Source organism: Pezoporus wallicus, unplaced genomic scaffold (genome assembly GCF_028554395.1).
Source record: "Pezoporus wallicus isolate ANWC-B61680 ecotype Strahan unplaced genomic scaffold, APGP_CSIRO_Pwel_v1 contig_3847, whole genome shotgun sequence".
Lineage (NCBI taxonomy): Eukaryota > Metazoa > Chordata > Aves > Psittaciformes > Psittacidae > Pezoporus > Pezoporus wallicus.
The window spans coordinates 5,050,255-5,074,047 of NW_026639842.1; the positions used below are offsets into that span (position 1 = coordinate 5,050,255).

At 43.1% G+C, this 23,793-nt stretch overlaps 1 protein-coding gene across 7 annotated transcripts in view; it reads left to right on the forward strand.

Moving 5' to 3' along the window:
• PRKAG2 (protein kinase AMP-activated non-catalytic subunit gamma 2) overlaps window positions 1-23,793 on the forward strand; it is a 218,313-nt gene that overhangs the window by 93,251 nt on the left and 101,269 nt on the right. Inside the window, exon 1 of one of the 7 annotated variants that reach the window (XM_057416537.1) lies at window positions 9,282-9,881. The exons of the other annotated variants lie outside the window; for them this stretch is intronic. Coding sequence (XP_057272520.1) covers window positions 9,776-9,881 — 106 coding nt within the window. The 5' untranslated portion in view covers window positions 9,282-9,775. Of the gene's footprint in view, window positions 1-9,281; window positions 9,882-23,793 lie in introns of those variants that run through there. 7 annotated transcript variants of the gene reach the window in all.

Genomic DNA, 23,793 nt, shown 5'->3' on the forward strand with positions numbered 1-23,793 from the left:
CAGAATTGCACCAGGCTACATGATGGAAATCTCATGGGGCTGCATTAGAAATGCTCCCCTGAAAACAGAGACACCTGAATGAAGGACTAAGGATGGCAGGATGCTTTTGGGGGAGAACAAGAAATTCAGGAGTTTAGCTTTGTGCTGCTGGATATATCAGAGCTCTGTAACCATAACACTGAGTTTCTGCTTTGATTCTTGATGTGGAATTTAAACTGATTAATGATGTTTGAGATACTTGGTAGAGTGCTTTCTACTTTAGGCACTGAAGCTACGGCAAGATGCTGACCTTTGACAAGATTTGGGAATCTGATGGCACTGTACAACAAGTTCTGGTCATCTGTGATACTAGTTTAGATCATTTTCAAATGACTTTTCAAGGTACAAATCATAGTGGGCATTGCTGAGCTAACTCACCAATGAAAGAGATTTCATGGTTCCAGAAGTCTCTCCTCAATGTGAGGCTTGATGTGTTTTGAGGAAGTGAACAGGAAAGGATGCTGGCTGCAAATTAAATGCCAGCCTCAGAACTGTGTTGAACTGGGATGTGCCTGACCACCGGTACCTGCCTTCTGGTTCACAAGGGCATCCCAAAACATAAATGACTAAGGAAGTGTTGCATAAAGAGTTGCTGTGATACTGCCTCTTCCCTGCTCTGTCTCTGGCTATCAGGCACTCCCCCTGAGGACACAGTTAACAACAGCCTTTTCAGTCTCTTCCTCGTTTGACAACTAGCTGTTATGAAAAGGTTTCAGCCTATTTTTGATCCTGCCAGGTATATATAGTGTGTGCAGACTGTCAGGGTTGGCTTTTCCAGGAATTATTCTCCTACTGCCTTGTATCTCCCAGGTTTGCCCTTCTTGTCATCTAGACATAAAAACTCAAAAGGCTTTCCCTAGTTCATTTCCTCATTGGTCCCAGCCAATCCCCTGAGATTTTTCACACAATAACAGCTCTGACCTTTACAGTGCTTGGTGTTTACACTTGCACAGTGAATGAATGGGGAACTTTCTACCCCCCAAGCTGTCCCACACTTCCTTTTGATTCATTCCCATCATCGGCTTGTAGCTCCTGCAGTCACAGCAGATTCCCAGCTGGATGCCATGGATGTGTCAGATGTTTTTTTCCAAGTTACCTGTCCTCCACTTACATTAATTGGTACAACAATCAAGATTGATGGGGCTTGGAGGGTTTCTAGATCATTGTATACAGTAAAATAATGGCAGCTTTCCCTTACATGTCCACTGTCTCAGTCTTTGTGCCTTCTTGTATCCTGGCAGATTGCTAAGGTACCTCTGTTACCATCTCAGGAAGCTGCAGGGTCTGTCTTTCTCACTCTGCTGTCATCTCTCTTAAAAAGTCAGTAAAGTTTCTTTTGCTGTCAAAATTGCTATGTTTGATGTGGGTGCAGAAATCTCAACCCCCCCACCCCAAACCATCTACCCCAAAAAGACAACCTGAAAAGAGAAACCAGAATGATTTTGAATGACTTCTCTTCCAGACCTCATGTAAGTGATAATAAATGTTTCCTCCTCTATACTCTCATCTCGTCTGGCAGATCTTCCATAATCTGGGTGACTAATTCTAGTAATCTCTTTGCAGCTGAGGCATGTGAGACTGTCACCTCACGCACACAGTGGTTTAACACAGTGTGAACAATATGTCATGCTCTTGCAAAGGCAGGAGCAGAGCCGTGGAGTCCAACAGACCTCTGCCTTGTTCTGTTCCTCACTGGTATTGACGCAGCTGCATGGGGATTTAGGGAAGTCACTTCTACCTGTGCAGAAAAGCTACAAACCATGGTGCTTGCGTCCCTTCAGCTAAAGATGAAAAGGTGCTATATGAGATTTAGCGGGAGGTGGTTTCTAAGATGTTTATCTTGGGAAGTTAACAGAGCTGGCTTGCCAGTTGGTCAATTATTATGAAATTAAAGTATGCAACATACTAGGGTTTATTCCTTTGCTTACAACTAATGATGCTTCAGAAACATTAATCTGTAGGAAAAGTAGGGGTAGAAGATGAAGTTAGTTCTTAGGGATTTTTTTATGTGGGGTTGTCTTTTTTTTAATCCCTTGTATTGTTTCTTAACCACCAGGTGAAGGTCTGTATTTGCTAGGGGGTTGGCTTGAACAAATAGGCCAAAAGAGCTGGCTGCAATGCAAAAAGGCTGTGCAGGGAGTTGGATTTCAGTGCACTCCCTGTCCGCACATGGTGGATTCCTCCCTTTCTATTATAATCCCCTCGCTGGAGCAATTCTGCTTGTAATGACAATGCAGTATTGGGTGATCCTTTAGGAATTTCCTCTCTTGGCATTATGCCTCTGTTTAGTTCATCAGATTGGGATTCGGTCCTGTGCAATGTCCTTAGTCATTCATGTAAACATACTGTCAGTGGCTATATAAGAAGTATTTAAAGCCCTTCCTGTGGATATCCCTTCTAGTCATTGGGATTTCATGAGCTGCGAGCTTGAGTTCAATAAGTAATTCAGCTCACCACTGCTACAAGACCCTGCTTTCACTGTCAACAAAACAATGTTTGCAATAGTTAATGGAAAATGTCCATTCTGTGTAAACACCTGCATTAGATACCCCGTAGGTAACCTCAGTGTAGGCCTCATGCTCTCCTGCACCACCACAGCAGCTAAGAGCAGGAGAGGCACACATATGCAAACTCCTTCACTCTTGAGATTAGGGATTCACAGGGAATGGTCCCTTCCTCTGGAAGATGCTGCTCCCTTGCAGCTGAACTAAATGAGGTCCCTCTTTCATCACTAAAAAAACAGGGGAGTCATCATGAAGCTGCTGGAGTCAGGAATGAGAAAGGCTTCTCAAGGTTAGCTAAGCATTCAACTTTTCAAGGTGTGTTTCAGTTTTCTCTTCAGTCACCACTTCTGTGTTGTCTCATGTGTCTAACAGAATGCTGCTGTCTGCTGTCTCTAATTTTATAACACATATAGCACATATGTCTATTTTATGCACTGCGGCACGTCAATGGGTCATTTGTGGGATGACTTGCAAGCCCAGTACTGTACTATTGGCATTTTTTACTATCCAGCAACACTTATTATCAACCAAAAATAGCAGATAACAGTAATACCGAGCCAGGAGAAGAGTCTTTTTGGTGTCTTATTTTGTGCTTAAGCAAAATTTTGTGGCATTTGCTGTCAGATTTTTCTGCTTATTAAGGGCAAAAGAGGGATACAGAACTGGAAATTACTTTGAAATCTTTTCATCCTGCCTAGATTTTAGGATGAAGGCATTCCCTCCAAAGTGCATGTTTGTCACTAAAGTTGTATTTTGTGATAAACATGTTGGCAGGAATGCTAAAACTGCAGTAAATGTGTGTTAAGCTCTTTTACTTCTAATCACAGAATCATAGAATACCAGGTTGGAAAGGACCTCAAGGGTCATCTGGTCCAACCCTTCTAGAAAAGCATGACCTAGACAAGATGGCCCAGCACCTTGTCCAGCTTTATCTTAAAACTGTCCAGTGCTGGGGAGCCCACTACTTCCCTGGGGAGATTATTCCAATGGCTGAATGTTCTCATTGTGAAAAATTTTCCTCCTGTGTCCAGTTGGAATTTCACCAGAAGTAACTTTTGCCCATGAGCCCTCGTTTTTTGTCTTTTTTTTCCATGCAACTCCTTGTAAAAAGGGATTTTCTGTCTTCTTTGTAGCCACCCTTTAAATACCGAAACACGGTGATAAGGTCTCTTTTGAGCCTTCTTTTCTCAGGGCTGAACAAACCTAGTTCTCTCAGCCTTTCCTTACAGGGCAGGCTTCCTAGTCCTTGGATCATATTTGTGGCTCTTCTCTGAACATTTACCAGTATTCCAGATGGGGCCTGACAAGTGCCGAGTAGAGTGGGGAAAATGCTCCTACTAGCTTATGAATTTCAAATGTATGGCTGTGCAATGGAAGATGCTCGCTGGGTTTGTATAGGGTTGAGATCCAAGGACAGCTGAGATTCATACAAACTGTTGTGTATTCAGTGAGTTTTCCTCTTCTTTCCAAACAAATCTCCAAAGGCAGAATCAGTGGAGAGTTGCATTTCTGTGAAGTTGTGGTGCTGTGTTTTAGTATCTTGTGGTTTGGAATATTCACTATAGGATAGTCATATGAATTTCACTCTTCAGGTACTGTCCATCCCTAATGTATCACTTTATTGGAGTAATTTCTGTCTTTAGTTGCTTGCTGTCATTCACTTTGCGACTCATTTGGTGACACTTGAAAGATTTTTTTTCTTTAATATAAACTGAAGGGGATATTTTGTTCAGCCCTCAATGCTAATCTGTTCCAATCCTGCATGAAAAGCAAGGAAGCAGAAGAGAAGAAGAACAAGAAGAGAATGAAAAAGAGATTTGTGGTGTTCCAGGGAATTCTAATTCTTCCCAAGGTTTTGTGGATGCGTATGGTAGAAAAACTTGATAGAAACAAGAAGAAAGAGAAACGAGATGATGAGATGAGAAAAGCACAAGTGGAAAAATGCTTCTAAGGAATTTTATTATAGCCTCTGCTATTTTTTTGGTAAAAGTCACTGCTGAGATGTTTTCCTTTAGCTGAGAACTTATTAAATTTTAGGAGTGGTGTTGTCGCAGCAGACATCCTGTACTTGCTGGATCAAATACTGTTTTGCTGTTTTGAGCGCAGCCAGATTGCACCGTATGTAAGAACGGCTCCATTTTACACATTACATGCTGAAATTGCTGAAGAAGTGAGTGGTGGAAACGTATGCACCATGGTTTATTAGTAGGATGTGGGGAAATGATAAAATTGTCATTTGGGTATGATCATAGTCATCAGTCTTTTGGGGTAGGTGCTCTGAGCCTGAAATATGTGGTGTTTTTCTTACTAGAAATCACCAATATGGTAACACTACCATCACCATTACTGCTATTCCTCCTGGTTCATATTATGAGCCCTGGAAAGGTAGGATAGAATAACACCACAAAGACGCCAGGATGTAATTTATAAGTAATTTACCAAGAGTTCTGGGGAATCCGGTGACACCTCTGGGAGTGATAATAAGAAGTAAAATTAAACTTTTGGATTTTACAAACCAAAGAAGTGCCAGCCTGACAGCTTCAGAGATTGAAATCTTTCTTGATGCACAGTGAAAGCAGCCTGAAGTAGTTTTAAAAAGGGGATAAAGACAAAAACTCATTACAGTGAAACACTTGGTTATGATTATGGGAAGTAATTGAGCCCAGCTTGGAGTCATAAACTTGCAATTCTTTTATGGGGTGTGAGCTGGACTTGGACCAGACGGAGAAAGTGGTGGTTTGTATTTCACTTTGAAAACGCAGGCTGCATGCTCTGTTCAACCGGCCTGCAAATGGTGTTTGGGCAGTACGGCCTTTTTGTTGTTGTGCATTGCATCGCTTGTGGTCTTGAGCAAGTGTTTTTAGAGCAAAGATCTCTCTCACATATTTATTTGTGTGTTATTTTGAAATATTTCCCAAGTTTTCTATTTATATGAAATACGGTTGCAGTTAAAATCTGGTGTTGTGACGCCTGTAAGCATGGCCCAGCACCACTGAAAAGTGGTACAAAATGTTTCATTTTGCCAACAGCAGCCTATAGAACTTGAAAGAGAAAATTAGAGAAGTCCCAATTTTGTGGCATTTTTAAGGACAAGGCAGAGAAACGGGATCCGTGTAGAAATACAGATGTGATTGCTGCTTTACCTTTCTACAGGTGGATATGAACTTTATTTCTTTGAGCAATTATGAAAACAGAGGGAATTCTGAGCAAGGAAAGTCTCAGCAACGATAAAAGGGAAACACTTGGTTTTGCTGATTTGCAGTCAGAAGCCAATTGAAACGTCACTTGTCACTAAGGGGATACATATTCTTTTTAGCCTTCCTGTTTTGTGCTAAATTAGCTCTTAAATTTCAAGGAGGAAAGTACTGTTTTTTCCATTTTCACACCAGAATAAACCCTGATAGGACTAACTGGTCCCTATTGCCTGGTCTGCACTCTGCTGCTGGTCTTATCTGGTGACCAAATCTGAACACTCAACCCCCATTTCTACCTTGTAGAAAAAAAATCTTTGCATTGCATCCCGAGAAAGGAAGATTTTTGTTAAGTTTGTGCTTGAACAGTCATGTTAAATCACTGAGGGGTGGTACAAGAGGTGATTTTATCCTGAGAGATGAAGAAATGTTAAGTAAGAAGTGTTGAGAAGAGGGAGCTGGGCCACATATGGGGCTTTTGGGGTTGGATTGGAAATGACTTCTGACATAAGACTCCTTTCCTTATGTGGCCCTGTGAATTAATGAAAACTAGAGCAGAAGAAGATTTATCTTTTCTACTTTGTGTTCTCCAACATCCCTTTTATTTGAAAACTAAATGGTGGTTTAGGGGGTTGGAGGGCTGGCGTGAGCAGAGGTGAACATTGCTGGGTGGGTTGCACATGCAAGCAGCTGATGGGATAAAGGCAAGAATTGGTGTAATGGAGATTTCCAGGGGATGTGGGTCTTTTTTGGACTTGATGCTGGGTCATCTAATGTCAGACAAACAGATGACTTGGGACAAGAGGGTGATGGGGCTGGAGGCAGGTTGGTGAGTGGTGAGCATATAGTCTGCTCTAAGGCTGTGGAATACCTCAGGTCTGGCCAGCTTAGCAGATACAGCAGGACTAGGGAAGCATTTCACACATGCATGAGTGTTTGCTCTTTCCCCCCCAGTAATTTTACTAAGCTGCCTGATGCTTAGAGTTAGCTTATGTATGGTTTATAGAAGGGTACAGTGTTATTCTTATGCAGCTCAAGAAACATGATGTGCTCTAAGTAATTTGGGAGACTTTAAAGTAGCTTTACAAGAGTCCATTTCATGGCTGTTTGGAAGGAATTTGTGTTTTCAGCCTCCAGGACATAGATAGCCCCAAAGGAGCCCTTTGAAGCCCAGCTTTTTATTATTAGTTTTACAAGATCCTTCCACTGGAATCATTAAGAAGATGTAGTATCTGTGTAAATGTATCTGTTAGACCATTAGCTGTAGGCGACAGAAGGATCATACTCAAAACACTTAGTGCTTTTTCTTAACAAATTACTGTGCAAGTCAGTTGTTAAACAGCATTGTTTCATATTCTGGTAGCTGTGTGCAGAAACATTAGGGTCTTGCTGCTTTCCTTAATAAGCAAATGAGCCCTCCCTGTGCAATGGCCCTGCTTGATAAGGTCGTCAGTGACTATACATCCATGGCTTCAATCAAAAGGGAGCTGTTCCCATGCAGAAGCAATGCCAATTCTTTATGCCATTAAAAAGGATTTTATTTTTTTTACTTTCTGATGACATTAAGTAATTCCCAGCAGTCCTTTGGCCACTGAAGAATGAGGAATGCTTTTCTAAGGGCAGCAGACTTGAGGTCCAGATTGCATTGGTGTTGTATGCAGCACTTCTTGCATCTTTGGCCAAGTAAAGACTCGAAAGGGAACCGGTAACTGTCTTCAAATATGTCAAGGGCTGCTCCAGAGCAGAAGGGAACAATCTGTTCTCCATATGCATAGTGAATAACACAAGAAGCAGCGGGTTTAAATTACAGCAAGGAAGATTCAGCTTTGCACTTTGGAGCTGGTTTTCAAATGGGAAGGACTGTGAAGGTAGGGCATCGCTGTCATGGAAGTAGCTGGAGAGCTGGCCCATGAAATGTGCTTATGTTGAGAGCCAGAGCTTGTCCAGCTACTGCTACTGTCTCAGTCGTGGTGGCATGAACATGGCATAAGGAAAGGAAGAGACAGTGAAGATGAAGTTTGAAGAGGTTAAATGTGGTGGTCACACAAAGCCAGATGGGGTGTGAAGAACCTGACACTTCCTACAGCTCCATTAAAGCAAATATTTAAGTAACACTGACACTTTCCCCTTCAAATCCTTCAGTGCTCTCATTGCTCTGCCTGCTTCTTCTCTGCACTGGGTGAACAGTGAGCCTCAAGGGAGGGGCTGGAGAAAGGGCTTTCCAAAAGCACTGTGCTGACAGGTTATTTTATGTAAAAGATTGAATTTTGGTGAAAAGCACTGGGATCTTCATTTGCAGAGCTGAAACAGGGCCACAAAGATGGGGTAAAAAGAAAGTAGGAGGACAAGTCAGGGTGGGAAAGACTAGGAACAGCCTTAATTATTGTGGTTCTTCACTTGAGTATCAGTGAGAGCCTTGTCTTGTTAATAATTTGATTGGATTATTTTAGTCACTAGGTGGAAGAACAAAGGTGCCCAGGAGACTGTCTTCTTCCACAGTCTCCATAGGGTAGACTGAGGGAAGACCCTGGTAGCTGAGGATGGCAGAAGAACCTGCTGTCATCTCTGCACCTTCTCTTGGAGATAGTGATCTTACTGAAAGACCAGAGCTTGTAAGGAATCTGTGTTGATAAAGATGTTTTCTGCAGCATTCACGGCTGTTTTTTCTTTTCCTTTCTAATGATATTAAGTCTCAGAAGCAACCATGGGCACAAATTAACAGGCATGCTTCTTTGTAGAAGAAAAATGTGGTATGACCTTTAATTCCTCTTAGGACTTAAAAAGATAAGACTCTCTTTACTCATATAGGATTTATATAAAGATCTGAGCCTCAAGTTCCAGTGATGTCCAGAGAAAAGGCTGGTGCTCTGTGCCTAAAAAAAGCTTTTGATTTAACTGTACATTTACTGTAATCTTAGGGAAGTTGGCTATGATAGTTTGATCGTGCCTTGGTTCGTGCTTGCACCCCTTTCCAGCTGCTCACGATGCAGCCTGTGCTGATCAACCCTTTCCTAAAAATAAACAGTTCTAAATGTACCGACTCAGAGCCTAACGTAAGACACCCAGTCAGCTGGGATGAGCCACAGCCCCGTGTTTGTCTCACTGAAAAGACCATGAGGTGGATTTCATTTTTGTTACAAACAGCCGTCCTGGGCGCCGTTTGCTTTGCAAACAGCAAATTAGAAGTGAATAATTTCTGCAGAGCATATAGATATGCCTAGCACAGGGAGGGCATGTTGCTAAAGAAAGTCCAGCCCATCGCTCCAGCTACGGTTTCCAGAAGGTCTCAGCCTTCTTTTTATGAATCGGCAGAAGCTCATTCCCATTAATCCATTAGTCATTAGCCACGGAGGGCCGGGCATTTCAGAGCACACCGGCAGGCAGCTGGACTATGCTGTCGCTGCAAAGACCCAGCACACATGAATCAAAATAGTTGGGTGATGTCATGTCACGGTGCGAGCGTGCCCGGGACGCTGGCTGCCAGGAATTGTCTGTCCAGGGGTGGTTTCCTTTTACAGCCTGTTTAAAGGGTCATCATGCCGAGCTGCACATGACAGTTCCCTTCAAGAGAGCTTGTGGCTCCTTTGCATAGTTAGTATGTTTTAAATGAGGGAGCTTATCAGGTGATTCCTGACCCTTTCCGCATGAACCGATCCACTGGGAAGCGTTGCTTCAGTCTGCAAGGCTTCTGACGGCTGACGGATAAGAGCTCCGTAGCTGCAAGCTGGGCAGACTTTGAACTTCTCCTATGTCCACAGATACTTTCAGGCAAGTTACTGGACACTGGAATTAAGGCTGGAAGTACCCGGCATGCAAGGTTTGGCAGCCTGCTGCAGAGTGGCTCTCCACGCAGACCACAGCCCAGCACCTCGGAGCTGAACCGCTGGCAAGCTGGACTTCTTTTTGCAGCCACATGATCTTCCCGGAGCTTTGTTTTTTCACACCTGGGCTTTTGGTGTAGGTGACACCTCGCCCTGCCCCTCGTGCTGCCTTTTGTTCTTCAATCCTGGGCATGACCGACAGCTGCTGCCGCACGAGCGCATGTTTCATCTCATGAAGCGTTTTGGTAGCTTTAGAGGGAGCAAGAAGAGAAAGGAGCAGTGCAAAAGCTTGGAGAGATGCCAGTCTGATCCTCGTGGCCTGTTTGGTAGGGACCCTCTGCATTATCCATCCAAAAAGGAGGGAGATTGGTATTTGGGAGAGGGCAGCAAGTGGGGCATAGCAAATAACTGAGCAACAGTTTTGTGCTTCCTAGTTTCATTGACTGAATCGTGAAGTTGTGTGGAGTTTATTTCTATGTTAGTTTTAACCAGAGATGAACACCTGAGTGGACACCTTTAACACATACCAAATATAACCTTTAGCAAAAGAGTGATGGTATGGGAAGCTTTACAGTAAACACTAGGGAATACATTCAAAAGGGGCTATTGACTAATGTTACTTTAACTGAAGGATAGTAACTAAATGCTATGTTAGGGCTAACACTGTATATTGAAAGATTAATTTGAAGTAGAGAAAAATTGAATATCAACGGTAAGTAATGCATTAAAATCCATATCTTACTGATAATGCAGTTATCGATATAAGTGTGTTCGAATTTCAAACAGGGACCGTTCTCCATTTATCCAAAGCTTTTTCTGGTAACTAAGTATTAACTCCAGTACAGGTGCCGAGTTGTTTGTTTAGGAGTGTATCTATCTGTGTATCATACGGGGATCAGCTGGCCACAACCTCACAAGAGCTTTTACAAATGGATCTGGCTGGTTTTCTTAAGAATAGTGGAGAAATATAATGTTTAATGCATTTCTGATATGGACTAATAGTAGCTGGTTTACAATTCTGGTTTACAACTCTGGTTCCTCGATGACCATGAGTGCTGCTCAGAGGTTCTGTCCTGCAACTAAGAAGTTTAAAACTGATGTTATACTGAATCAGCCACATAAGGCACCATTTAGAGAGGCTGACTTGTACAAAGGGTAGGCAAGGCTCTTTTTTACTCTCTATCAGTCAGGAGTCACTGTGTTAAGTCCAGCAGAATGACAAATGAGTAGTGTTGGAGCATATGGATGGTGTGGATACGTACATACAGATTTAGCGATGGGGAGTTGCAATTGATGGATGAGTGGCTACCCAGAAAGCTTGTTTTTCTATCATTTAATGTTTTGCAAGTTATTTAGTGGACATTTGTGTTGTTTTTAAGGTGTCTTTCTTGCAGATGCTTCTCCCTTTTTTCCTGTTTTGTACAGTTAAGTGTTTTTAAATCTAAGGTACCACGCCTTGTTCTGTATTCCCCTAAATCCATTCCACCAAACCTGCCTGAGGGTTTCTGCTGGAGTGGTAATAACGGCGATGTGAATGAGACATGACTCGGGTCTTTCGAGTTTAACAGTGTCAGCAAGATGCAAAAAGACCAGTAACAGAGTTTATGTAAAGTTTATTCCCATATTTCTAATTAAACCCCCTAAATTCTCACCTGGGCACAAACACATGGTTATCTGTTGATTGAGTGATTAATGGCATTCGAAACCACCCTCTTGTGGTTTCATTAGTGAGATGTGAATAGCCAATATTTGCAAAAGGATTTGCTGCTGGAAGCACCAAACATAGTGTTGTAAGTCTGCTTCCTCGAAGTCTAACTCTAAACCCCTCCATTATCTTCCTCCATAGAGAAAATAATTTATCCTGCACCAAGAGCACTGTCTATATAAACTGTAATGTTTGTGACAGAGTTATAAATAATAGTTAGAAGTGTAATGCCAGAAATGCCAGAAAATATGCTCCTTCTTATCCTCATTCCCATTAATCCAGCTCTGTAACTGGCTCCAGTGGTACACAGTGAGCATTGGTCAGAGCTTTCTGCACAGTATTTACTCTGCGTACTTTGCAAATGCCATTCTTGTAAGAACGTGACCAGGTCAGCTCCCTGCATCGCATTTCCATCATGAACAGAGAGCTACCAAGTCACAAGAGTCAAAAAAAGCAAATGAGATGTGTCTGCCTGCCTTGGACACTGCTGCAGGGATTGCCTCTGCCATCCCAGCAGAGTCTGGATTCCTTTTGGGAAACAGGTTACACGCTTGCAAATGCTTTTATTCCCCCCAGATGACCTTAATCATTTGCAGGGCAAAGTAAAATCAAAAGCTTTGCATTATTTATTTGCATTATTTTCCAGATTTAATCTGTATCTCATAGCCATTAGGCCTTAATAAACACTTTCTGGGCAGCTTTCAAGTGCTCAGCACATTTTGTGATCAGTATTAGTGGTGTGCAGGAGCGCTAGAAGCAACCAGACTTGGTGGCTCATCACACACTGATGGATCCCATTTAGTTGTTGTCTGCCATCAGGGATGAGAGACGAATGACAACAATCCAACATGGGCTTTCCCACCCTGCTCTCACAGGATGGCCATACTGCCACTGCAGCCTTGCTATAGCTGAATGAGCTTAGATTGTATTCAGGAAAGGGGTGGAAAAGGAAAGAAGAAGAAAAAGTCCCCTGATGACCCAGAAAAGGGGTGCTCTCTCACCTAGTGTCATTGAGTCAAGAATTTCTGATTTTTCATGGCCATGTCTGTAAGTGTTTTAAGGAAGAGTCCTCTGGTCACTGAAAATAGGGCTGGGCCATTGCAGCTTCTTGTATTCGCAGGGTTAGATACCATCAGGCCACTGCAACTGGAGTTATCAACTAGTACATTCTTCTGCGTATCAATTGAGCTGAACCCTATCCTTCCTCTGCAATGATGAAGAGGTTCACATCCTGGTAGAGAAGTGGAGGGTGGCATTACCAAGGATGAGCATCTCTAATTCCCTGGGTTTGGAGCCTTACAAGTCCTTTTACGCCAAGTGAACAGCAAAAAAAGACCTAAGCATGGCAAAGCAGAAGCAGAGAGGACACAGAGAGGGGAAATGGCAAAGTGTGAATGAGCACCAGGAACAAGTGAGAACAAGGATAGTTGTGGGGTGAAGGCAGCTTTGTTCCAGGAGACGAGCAGCCAACAAAGAGACCTCGAAGCTTGAGCTGTGCTCCAAAGAGCAGGGAAGCTGATTTAAGCAATATGATTTAAGCAGGGCTGAGGATGAGGATTACCTAAAATTTCTCCAGCCTCTGGGTCACCACCACAGTTTCCTCCTCCCTCTTTCAGCTGCTGCTTGCCTGTGCAGGGTTGCTGGCAGCTTCTCTGCCTGCAGCTCTTGCTGCAGCCTGGTGTGTTGTAAATAGATAGGCTCTGTGGCATTTCTGCAGGGGACAACGTTTTGACCCCAGTGAGACTAATTGCAGTGGCCTTTAAAGGACACCATTTATTCCATGAAGGATTGAATGACACATGCAAAAGGTATAATGTTAAAAGTGCTTCTTCCCTACGTACGGTATGAGTGCCCAGTGAAGGAGCTGCTTTGCAGCACATGTGGCTGCCATGACCCTAGCACTGCCTTGTGCTCAGCCATTCAGCCTCAAACCATGTCCTTTTGGAGGCTTTTAGCTGCACTAAAGTGCCCAGGAGCTTCTCCTTGCCCATGCTTCTCCTCTTGGGATTTGTTGCTATGGATTTTAATCAACAGGGGCCAATGCTGAGCCCCAACAAACCGGGTCCAAGGGACTCCAAGCAAACCTCAGTGCTGCCCCTTGGTCCCTGACCTGTCCCACCTCAATAGCAACCTTGATGACAATTTCCCTGCCAGCTGTTGTAATGAAGAGCAACTAAATTAGCACTAAATGAGGAGTAAGCCTGCTGAATGACTCAGACCCAAATACATACATGGGCAAACATGCTTCCGCCTTGCCATGTGCACAGATCAGGTGAAGGGCAGGGGCTTGTTCCCAAGTCGCTCTGTAACTTGCTGTAGCCACGCTGGCAGCACTCAGTGTGTATGTTTTATCTCATGTCTCTGCAACTCCTGTGGGATGGAGGACTTCTGAGGCTGTAGAGCGGATCTGGGAGGTGCTATATTTTACAGTATCTCCAAATACTCAACCCAAGGAGAAATATGGGTACAGGTTGTGTGTCCAGCAAAGAAATCATACTCTTCCTTCCCGACAGCAGAGATGTGGCAACTGCATCAGTGATCACAACGAGGAGCTAATGTGCCATAGGATGAAACCAGCTCAGACAACAGTCCATGGGCAAGGTCCCAATAGCAGGTGGTTCACAACCTCTCCAAGTGCAAATGGAAACCCAGGGGATTCTTCAGCCTGGCTCACATCACCATTTATTGGCACAAGCCACGCTGTGGATAGTTGCAATGAAAACGTGTAGGAGTAGGACAGAGAAGCGACTACAAAAGGAGACAGGATTTGATCTCCTGCTTCTCCAGGCTGGGGAGCTGCAGCTCATCTGGCACTTTTCCCCACAGTGGGTGATGCTGTTTGTGGGAGGAATGGAGCTGAGATGTTTATTTTTCTCATTGTGGTGGGAAGTTTGTGTTATGAGGCATTGGGGAAAAAATCAGGGTGGAAATGTTTCTGAAGAAATTAATGAGAGTGAGGAGGCTGCTGCACGTTCCAGAGGCTGCCTTAAACGAACTGAAGGAGCAAAATCCTGTTGCTTCTGAAAAGCAGCTTAAAACCACCAGCATCAGAGACCAGCCATGACAAACTGAGACCGCTTTGGTTTGTTAATGATTTTCTCTGCTGGTTTTCATGCTCTGCTGAACTGACAGTGATTTTAGAAAATGTGCAGCCCTGGCTGATGAGTACTGATTAATCTTGTACTACAGCAAGCTCTGAGACCTAGAAGCTGTGAAATTTCTGTGGCTGGTTGTCAGGAAGGAGAAAAGCAGTGACGAGCAGGATGAAATGTTTGAGACTTTTTACTTTGCCGTTTTCTGCTTCCTTACAGTGCATTCTGAAGGGGGCGGGGGGACGGGGGGGGGAAGGATTATGCCCATGACAATAGAATCAGCAAGGTATTTTGAAGGTATTTTATGTAATCTAGAAGAGGGCAGATTTAGAGTAGATATTAGGAAGAAATTCTTCCCTGTGGGGATGATGATGCCTTGCACAGGTTGCCCAGAGAAGGCAGTGTTCAAGGCCAGGCTGGACGAGGCTTGGAGCAACCTGGTCTAGTGGAAGGTGTCCTTGCCCGTGGCAGGGGGTTCTAACCAGATGAGCTTTAAGGTCCCTTCAAACCCAAACCATTCTGTGATTTTATAATTTTCAAGCAGGTACCGGTAAAATGAGATAGAAATAAACCCCAGAAAACCTCCACTGATTCGGTGGAAATTCAGATAGAGGTTTACTGATCGGTGTGCTTTGCCCTGGACTCTTTCCCCTGCTCCCTCCCTGGTGCAGAGCCCAGTGTCCTCCCTCTGCAGCCCTTAAAGAAGACGTAGACTTTTTACCTGCACAACGAATTGCCCAAGAATGCAAATCCTTCTCTATTTTCAAAGGAAGTTGTTATCTGTCTGAAGGGCAGGCTGTACATGGGAAGGTACAGTATGTTCTCAAGGCACCAAATTACAGATCAGTGCTGCAAATGAATCTGCCCACCCACACTTCTTCCCAGTCCTGCTCCAGGCAGCTCTGTGCATCTCCTCACAAAGTTTGATCAAAAATACCTATATTACTATAAATGACTGAATTACTCAACACTGACGTACTGTTATCAACAAAGTGGTGGGTGAGACCAGCAGGGCCAGCCTCCCATTTGGCAGGCTGTTTTACAAACTACAGGTTTTGGGCAAGGAAAGCTCCCATCTGGGAGCTTATGGTCCTTGTTGGAGCTTATGGGTGCATGTGTCTGTCCTCCACGCACAGTAGCAGCAGACTCCAGTTTTTTGCTGTCTTAAGGATATTTTTCTTTTAATTCTGCTGCTATTCAATTGGTCTTATTTGGAACAGCAGGATAAACGTTATTCCTGAAAGACAGACTGAAACTAAAAGCAGATCTCGGGACTGAACCTAGCTAAAGTTGTGAAATGCAAGTACAGGGAGGGTTCATTGAGTTGGAAAAGGAGAAAATGAGAAAGAAGGAAGCTGGGCACTGTGAGTGAAAGTAGATGCAGATGCTGCCTGTATTTGAAACCAGATGATATTTATATATTTATCGGGATTTCCTTCTTCTATCCTTCACTGTTATCTTCGGGTAACAGGTCACTTGTGATAAGTATCTAAGGCTGGAGCCTTATCTTGTAATACAATTAACTACCTGATTCATTTATGAGGTGAAAAGAAAATAATGTAGATAAGGCTTTCTTATATGATACTTCACTTTAGTGAACACAGCCTGGCGTGCCCTCATGATGGATGCTGGAGGGTTACAACTGATGTACCAAAAATCACTGCAATTACTGATTTCTGTGCATCCTCTCACATCTCTATTGCACTGGATGGGAATAGTGTAGGGGTGATTTTTTCCTCTCCTTCTTTCACTTGCACTTTTCAAGGGCTCTGACTTTCAGAAGAATAGCTGTATGAGAAGCTGTTACCCTATGCTGACTTTCTACTTGATTTGAATGGGCCAAGCTAGACGACAATTTATTTATACTCCCATGCATCTATATTACAAATCCTGTTGCCAGGCTTTAAAGGCAAGCCGAAATCTGTTTTCATGGCCTAAAATTCCACTTGGCAAAGGCATTTAGATAGGGGGTACATTTGTTTAATTAGAAATCAATGTTCTGGACTATTGACTCCTTGCTCAAAGTTTCAGTGACTTGCCCAAGAGTACATTTTCAAATATGTTGTTAAGGCAGTTTGTTTGTCAGGTTTATTGGATCAGCAAATCCCAGGAATTACCAGGATTCAGCTCTTTTCTACTTTCACCTTTATTCTTGTCCAACCTAAAAGCAGTTTGAGGACTTAAAAAGTGCTCAGAGTGGTGGGATTTAACATCTCAAAATTGTTTAGCCATTTTATTGTCATTGCAGAGTCGTTCTGAATGCAAAGGCTTAGGTCTGGAGAGATGAAGGGCTGCTCTGTGAGATATCATTGTGTGCCTGGCAGGCTTGGCTTAGAAGCTTGAATTCTCCATGCCAGAAAGGTCACACAGCCTTACTTGGTTTAAGGACAGAGCCTAGTGCTGCATCACACACTTGCACTGAAGAGTTCCCATCCTGTCTTTTCTGCTCCTTCTTTGATAAACTCAGGGCAATTAAGCTGGAGGAGGAATAATAGAATTAGCTGACATTAATTAAGAGCATGCTGTTGTGTCTTCAGAGTTTTTTCTAGGCATTGGAAAACAGCTGCTTCCCAGTGCTGTGTTTTCTGTTGGGTAACAAGGACCCTTTTGACATGCATGGAGCTACAGTCACTGGATTGTTTACAGATCCTGCCCATCTGGCCCCACGGTTTTACTTCAATCAGTGCAAGAATTACGATAGTGTACGCAGGATTCTTGTGACAATCCTGCCTTTCCTGGCAGGCAATGCTCCTGGAGAGGAACAGATGATTTGTGCCACCCCTGCTGCTTGTATGTAGTATAATTGAAGATAATAAACAAGAATAGGGCAAGAAATCCTTTTAAGAAATATGGATGAGGGAGAAATGAGATGGAAAGTCAACTGGAGACAAAGTTTGCAATGGAGAAGCTCTTGCTGCAATAATAGTAACAAAAGTCTTGTGGGTGTTCAGAAGTGAGGATTGTACCAGTCTTCTTGAGAGAATGACTAACTTAAAAGGATGAGAAGCTGCAATAATGCTGTCATTTTCCCGGGAACATACCTGAATTTAGGCATGGCCAACATCCAGGGATCGGTATGGGGACTGATAATGTTCATTGGTAGGCTGGTTGATGAGGTGAGTCTATGCAGCAGTACATGCCAGGCACTGATGACTGACTTCCAGTGAGAAGATTTGGGGGTTGTTGTGGATATAATCTGGAAAATGACCAAAAAATGTGTTGTCATTATGAATAGGGTGAACCACTGTCGTGGTTTAAACCCAGTCAGGCAACTCGTTCACTCACTCCCCCCCTTCTTTCCCTCCCCGTGCTCCCGGAGGGACAGAGAGGAGAATCGAAAAGAATGCAACTCCCACGGGTTGAGATAAGAACAGTTTAGTAACTAAGGAATAACACAAATCACTACTGCTATCACCAATGATAATAATGATAAAGGAAATAACAAGGGAAGAGAATACAACACCTCAGCACCAGCCGACCGATAACTCGCTCCCCCCCCAGCCTGACCAAGCACTGACCGATACCTCCTCACCTCCTCCAACCCCACATCAGGCCGAAAGTCAAAACACAGCACTGCACCAGCTACCAAGAAGGAGAAAAATGACTGCTACTGCTGAACCCAGGACAACCACATACTGGGCTATGTTAGGAGGAGTGAAGCAGTCTGGTCAAGGGAGGTTATTATCCCACTCCATCTGGTGCTGGTGGGATGCACCTGAAATAGAGTGTCAAATTTCTGGTCCCCCATCAGAAAAACGCTGGGAAACTGGAGAGGGTTTCCCTGGAGAACTACCAAGATATTTTGGGACCTAGAGCAGATGTTTGGGGGTCTGTGATGAAAGGATGAGAGAAGCAGCCTTCAAACACCTAAAGGGCAATTTCAAAGGTGGTACAGCCAAACTCTTCTTAGTAGAGGCATATGGTAAAAGAAGGAGTAAAATATGAGTTTGTGTCTGAGGAGGGTCAGAATGGATGTTAGTAAAAGCTATCTCAAGAGGGTAGTGTGACAGGTAATTTAGAGATGTTGTGGGATCTCCACCCTTAATGATTTTCAAGACTCAGATAGCCAAAGTCATGGCTGACCTGGTCTTGGTTAATACCAGACCTGTTTTGAGTTGGACACTGGAGAAGACCCCCCCAGTCATCCTTTCCAATCAACATTTCTGTGATGCTCAGCTGTTCAGTTGCAAGGAAAGCTGAAGTTGCAAATGTCCTGACTGCATCTTTTCCCACCCAGTTCTCAATGCTGGCATAAAATTGTTCTTGGTTTGATGAATATTCAAGAACAGAGGAACTTCTTGGGTAGAGGCAGCTAGTGGTGCTTGTACAGCTGATTTATATCAGCAGAGCAGCAGCAGGAGATCACTGTGAAGACCATTCCCAACTCATTTATTGGGCCAACAAAGGCAGCAAGAGGTGTGTTTCCTACGCAAGGCACCCAGGCTGCCTTCTGGCTATTTCATTTACATTAAGCATCACCATGAGAGTTGTGGGCAGTTATTAATGCCCCCCTGAGCCGAGCAGTGTCTGGGCACCTCCAGCAGCTGCCCCACATTGGGTCATGTTCGTTTACCAGCCAGAGGAATTGCTGTGGGACTTGGTTTGTATCAGCTATGTGTCACTATAGCAACTCTTCACTTAACCAGTCTCTGCACTAAAAATAGATCACCTTGATCTCAAGGAAAGAAAATCAAAGGAAATCAAAAGGGGCAGTGATAGCAAGAGCTGCAGAGTTAGCTATTGACTGAAGGCTGCAGCATTTGAAACCTCTTACAAAGTGTCTATCATGTAAAACAAACATTTGAGGGGAATCTATTTATCCAGAACCCCATTTTGTCAGTGGGTTTGAAGCTTTAGCTTATGAGAAGGATGTGTTTGCAGTTATCACCCAGCACACAGAGGATGCTGAAAACTGTGTGGGATGTTGCTTATCTTTGGTTAGGATGTGTAAGGGATCTTGTCTTCCAAGTAAGCTGATCTGCAGCTCTTTCATTAGACCCGATAGCCTCCTGTGCTCTTACATAAAAGTTATCAAAATCTCTACTCGTTTATGAAATTGTTATTGGTATCTGCAGAAATCTGCGAGGGATGCAAGCCTGCAAAAAGCTGAATGCTGTTAGCAAAGTTGTCACTAAAGCATCTTGAAGTTAATGGGAGTTGAGTGTTTCGGCACTTGATAGGGACAGGATACTCTGTAAAGGAAGTGCAAATGATGCTTGATCTTACTTTTCCTCCAAACCCAGCTAGTGCTAACATCCGAAGGGAATAGAATAAATCCTTGTGAAGATAGGGCAGTAGGTGTGAAGGCAAAATAGTAACAAGATGAAAAGCTTATTAAGGAGCTACAGAATTCACTGAAAATGCCTTTGATCGGAAAAGAACCGAACTTGCAGGAAGACAGCTCATATATCACAGGCAGTGTGTATGATGCTCAGGGAAGGGTTAATTTAGCTTCCAGAGATGACTGGAATTAGCATCATGTATTCAGCATTATCAGTCAGCAAGGGTTTGCTCTTGATAAAGGGCCAGATTATTTTAATGACCTTTTTGGGTTGACAATTTGCAGACGTAGCTGATATTAAAATGCACAGGTGCTCAGCCGTCCCTGCCCTGTATACTCTGATTCTTATTTTTTATTTAGTAGTATGAATTTTATTTTTTGTAATTATTTCATCTTCCTAGAAATAAGATAAGCAGCTTTTGATGGTGACATGCACCATCTCAGGAGAATACCTGTGCAGAGTTGGAGGGTTAGAGACAGTACTGACCCTCAAATCCCACCATTCTTTTCAAGCTTAAAGCATATTATTGCAAGGTAAGAAAGTAGAATTGGTCCTATTGCATTTTTTTACCTCACTTGAGACCCACTACTTGTACACCGTCTGGGGATTTGACCCATATTCTTCACTTCTTCACTGGGTGTTCTTTTTAATCAGCTTTGGAGCTGTGAAGGAATTGTAGTGTAAAGTAATTATAAATCCTAAGTGCATTCCCAAACAGCAGACATGGAGGTGTGAAAATAGAAAAGTAGTGGGTTTTAAACAGAAGAAAGTCATTCACTGAAAAAGTTCTGTGATGCAAAGCCCATGAGCCAGCCCCAGGCATGACTGCCCCTCTATCACTGTATTTTGGGGAGCAAGAGCTTCATCAACAGGCATGTTTGGACGAATGTCTCTAATACACCACCGTTAATGAAGAGATGAGAACAAATGAACCTTGGTCACCATACGTGCTCATTCAAAAACTTATGCAATCATAGCCAAGTCTTCTGGGGATGTTAGTTGCCATTACTGGAAGTGATAGCGCTATATACACCAAAAGGCAAAAATTCCCCTGTTTAGGGCTTTTACATCCAGCTTCAGCCTGGCAGCAGATTTGGTACGGACACAAGATTTGCTGTAGGAAAAAGCAGTAAACTGGTTTTTACCTCTCTTAGATGGCAAGACACTTAGAAGAGCTTCTTCTGCCTCTAAAGAGGCTGCTGCTTCCACTGAGCTGCAATAAAAGTTCTCTCCTTACCCCAAAGCAGATGACAACTTTCTATTGCTATCAGATTCGGGTTTATTTTCTTCTTTCCTAAAAGGATACCAGAGTTTTCCTTTATCTCAACCAGCTCTTTCTTTAAAACTTTATGGAGATCCTTCCTGACAGTGGTAATAGGGAAAATTAGAGACATATGAAGTCTATTTGAACTTAAAACTGATGTGTGGAAAACCAAGGGTCTTACTGTAATTCCTTGCAAATTTTTCCCCAAGTAAACACCAGTCTGATACAGAGCACATAGCAAAGCAGCAAGTTCCCTACAAGAAAACCCAACAGTGTAAACTAACCTTGAGACGTAGGAGACTAATACATAAAAACTGCAATAAGACTGAGAAAAGTAATCCTAACCATGGAGACTTCTAGAGAATTTACTATGTTATGGGAGCATGCTGCCAGCTGACATGAAAGCCTACTACAAAAGCCATGAGTGAGCAGTCTTCTTTAAAATTTAATCACAAAACCATCTGGGAGATCAAGAGATGCTGCTTCTCTTCTGAAGGGAGCTGGTGGCTGGTCAGGACCTGGAATGATATACTCGGTGCTTGCTCTCAGCTGAAAACTAGATCTGTGAGGCTACAAGAATGAAGGGGAAAGTCAGCCTAAACTAGAAAAGAATTTGACTGAAGAAATCATAACAGCAGAGGGTTCTTTTTCTTTGTGTGGGGATGGGGAATATCATGAGTCTCATTGCAGCTGACCAGCTGCCATGGTAGCTTTGTGGTACTTCATCAACCCTGGGTAACCACATAGACTGCCTCTACTGCAGTTCCTGCTGTGCAAAATAACTACAGAAGCCAACTTTAGATTAGTTAATATCTAATTTAAAGGAGAATAGTAGTTCCTAACTGCCCTCTAATGGAGTTTGTAACTTACCTTGCTTCTCAGGCAAGTTTTGCTGCTGTGCTGACACGGCTTATCCGAGTGTTGTGTTTAAAGGTGATTTGGATATGTCTCCTCTGCATTGCAGGCAATGCAATTCCAGCTTGCTTTTTTGTCCCTAACTTCCCTGATAGGGGTCAGGAATCAAGCAGTTTTCATCCTGTCACTGCTGTCGCAACATCTCATAACCATAAACAGGCCACGTAGATTTGGACTTGACTCTTCACGTTTCTGAAAACAGCAGCCTGAGCTCCCCTGTTCTACACTCCAAAATAAACACAAAAAGGAAGATTTGACCTCAAAATGCATTAAATATTCAGTAATAGATGGAGCTTCTGAAAATCAAATGTAATGCCTGATGTCTTTCTGCATCTTGTTTTAAGGCCTTCTCAGAGACCCTTGACTATTTGGACTTGGGCACTACCACATCTTGACACACTTAGGGGGCTGAGAGATTTTGATTAATAGCATGGGTAACTCCTTATCATTGTGTTATTCACTCAGTCTTAGAATATCTTTAAAAGATGGGCACCATGGGCGTATCATTTTACGAATGGTAAAGTTTAGGCTATAGAAAATTAAGTGTTTTGTCATAATCAGAGAGTGGATGGCAGTGGAATCTCACACCTTCTGCTTAGGTGCGAGATTACGTAACTATTTTTTACTGCTTTGAATGTCATTTTCAAGTAGAACATAAGAACAAATGTACCAGGTCAGGCCAGTTATCCACCCAGATTAGTTTCTTTTTGTACCAACTACCAGTAACACAAGTACAGGGAGTAGTGTAAGAACAGGACAAGAACATAAGGATGTTTCCCATTGTACTGTCCCAACCTCCATCACTTTGTGGCTCACGTACTGAGCTAAAGCTGGTATTTGGCAGACCATGATGAGCTTTTCTCCCAGCATCTTGTCCAATTGCATTTCAAATCCAAACTTCTAGCACATACAGAGGCACCTGTTCTGCTGTTTAAGAATATATCAGAAGTATTTCCTCATATTTTTTTTGAGCCTCCCACTGCTGCTTTCATCTGATGCTCCCTTTCCTGTTTGCCATCTCCATTCCATGCCTGATTTTGTAGGTGTCCATCATATCCTTTCCCTGCAGTCATCTTTTCGTAAACCGAAGTGTTACTCCATAACAATCATCCTTAGCAGCCTTTTCTGCATCTTGTCTAGTTTTATTGAGTCCTCTTCGAGGCTGGTCAGTAGAAACCCTTGGTCATCTACTGCAGTGTATAGCATCGACTCACATCTGCACCTCTGTATTATGAAGCCTACTTTGAGCACAGCCCATAAGTGACCAGTTAGGCAGGACAAGGATAGTCTGTCTAACAGATGGGAAAATTATAAACCTGAAAAATCTTACGATGTGATTTATCTGTCTGGAAGGTTTAACTCAATAGCTGGAAATTTTTTTTGCAAAGAAAGGGCAGAGAGCAATCAATGAAGACAAATTCAACTGCACAAAAAAGCCTACAGTAAATTAATTACCTGAAAAGTGGAGTTGTGTATTTATTATTTCCTTGGCTTGTGTCTAACTATCTAATCAGTCTTTGTACATGTCAGCAGCACATCCATAATAAGAAAGTGCTGTGTGGAGTGTGTGAACTGGAATTAGAGATGTGATAATCAGCCAAACCGTTGGAGACAATGTAAAGGCTGCCTGGCATTTGCATTCCTCTAACTGAGGAGAAAAACCTTATATGTGCAAATGAGTTGTTGGGTGGCTTTTTTTCCTTCCTGGTATGTTGTAACCATGGGCAAATTGCTCTCAGAGCAACACTTCCCCCGCAGCATGCCAGGTCACACTGGAGTGCCTCCATGCCTGGTTAGACCTGTTCCAGTATGGTGGTGACAGCTGTGCTGTATTCAGTTAGTATGCGAGGTGATGTGGCAGATAGAGGCATATAGAAGTATATATGCCATAGAAAAAAAAATGCTGATGGATGGGTAGGCCTACAGTTTTATGATGAAGAGATCACAGCTGTGATTAGAAAACCTAACTTCCCACATGTA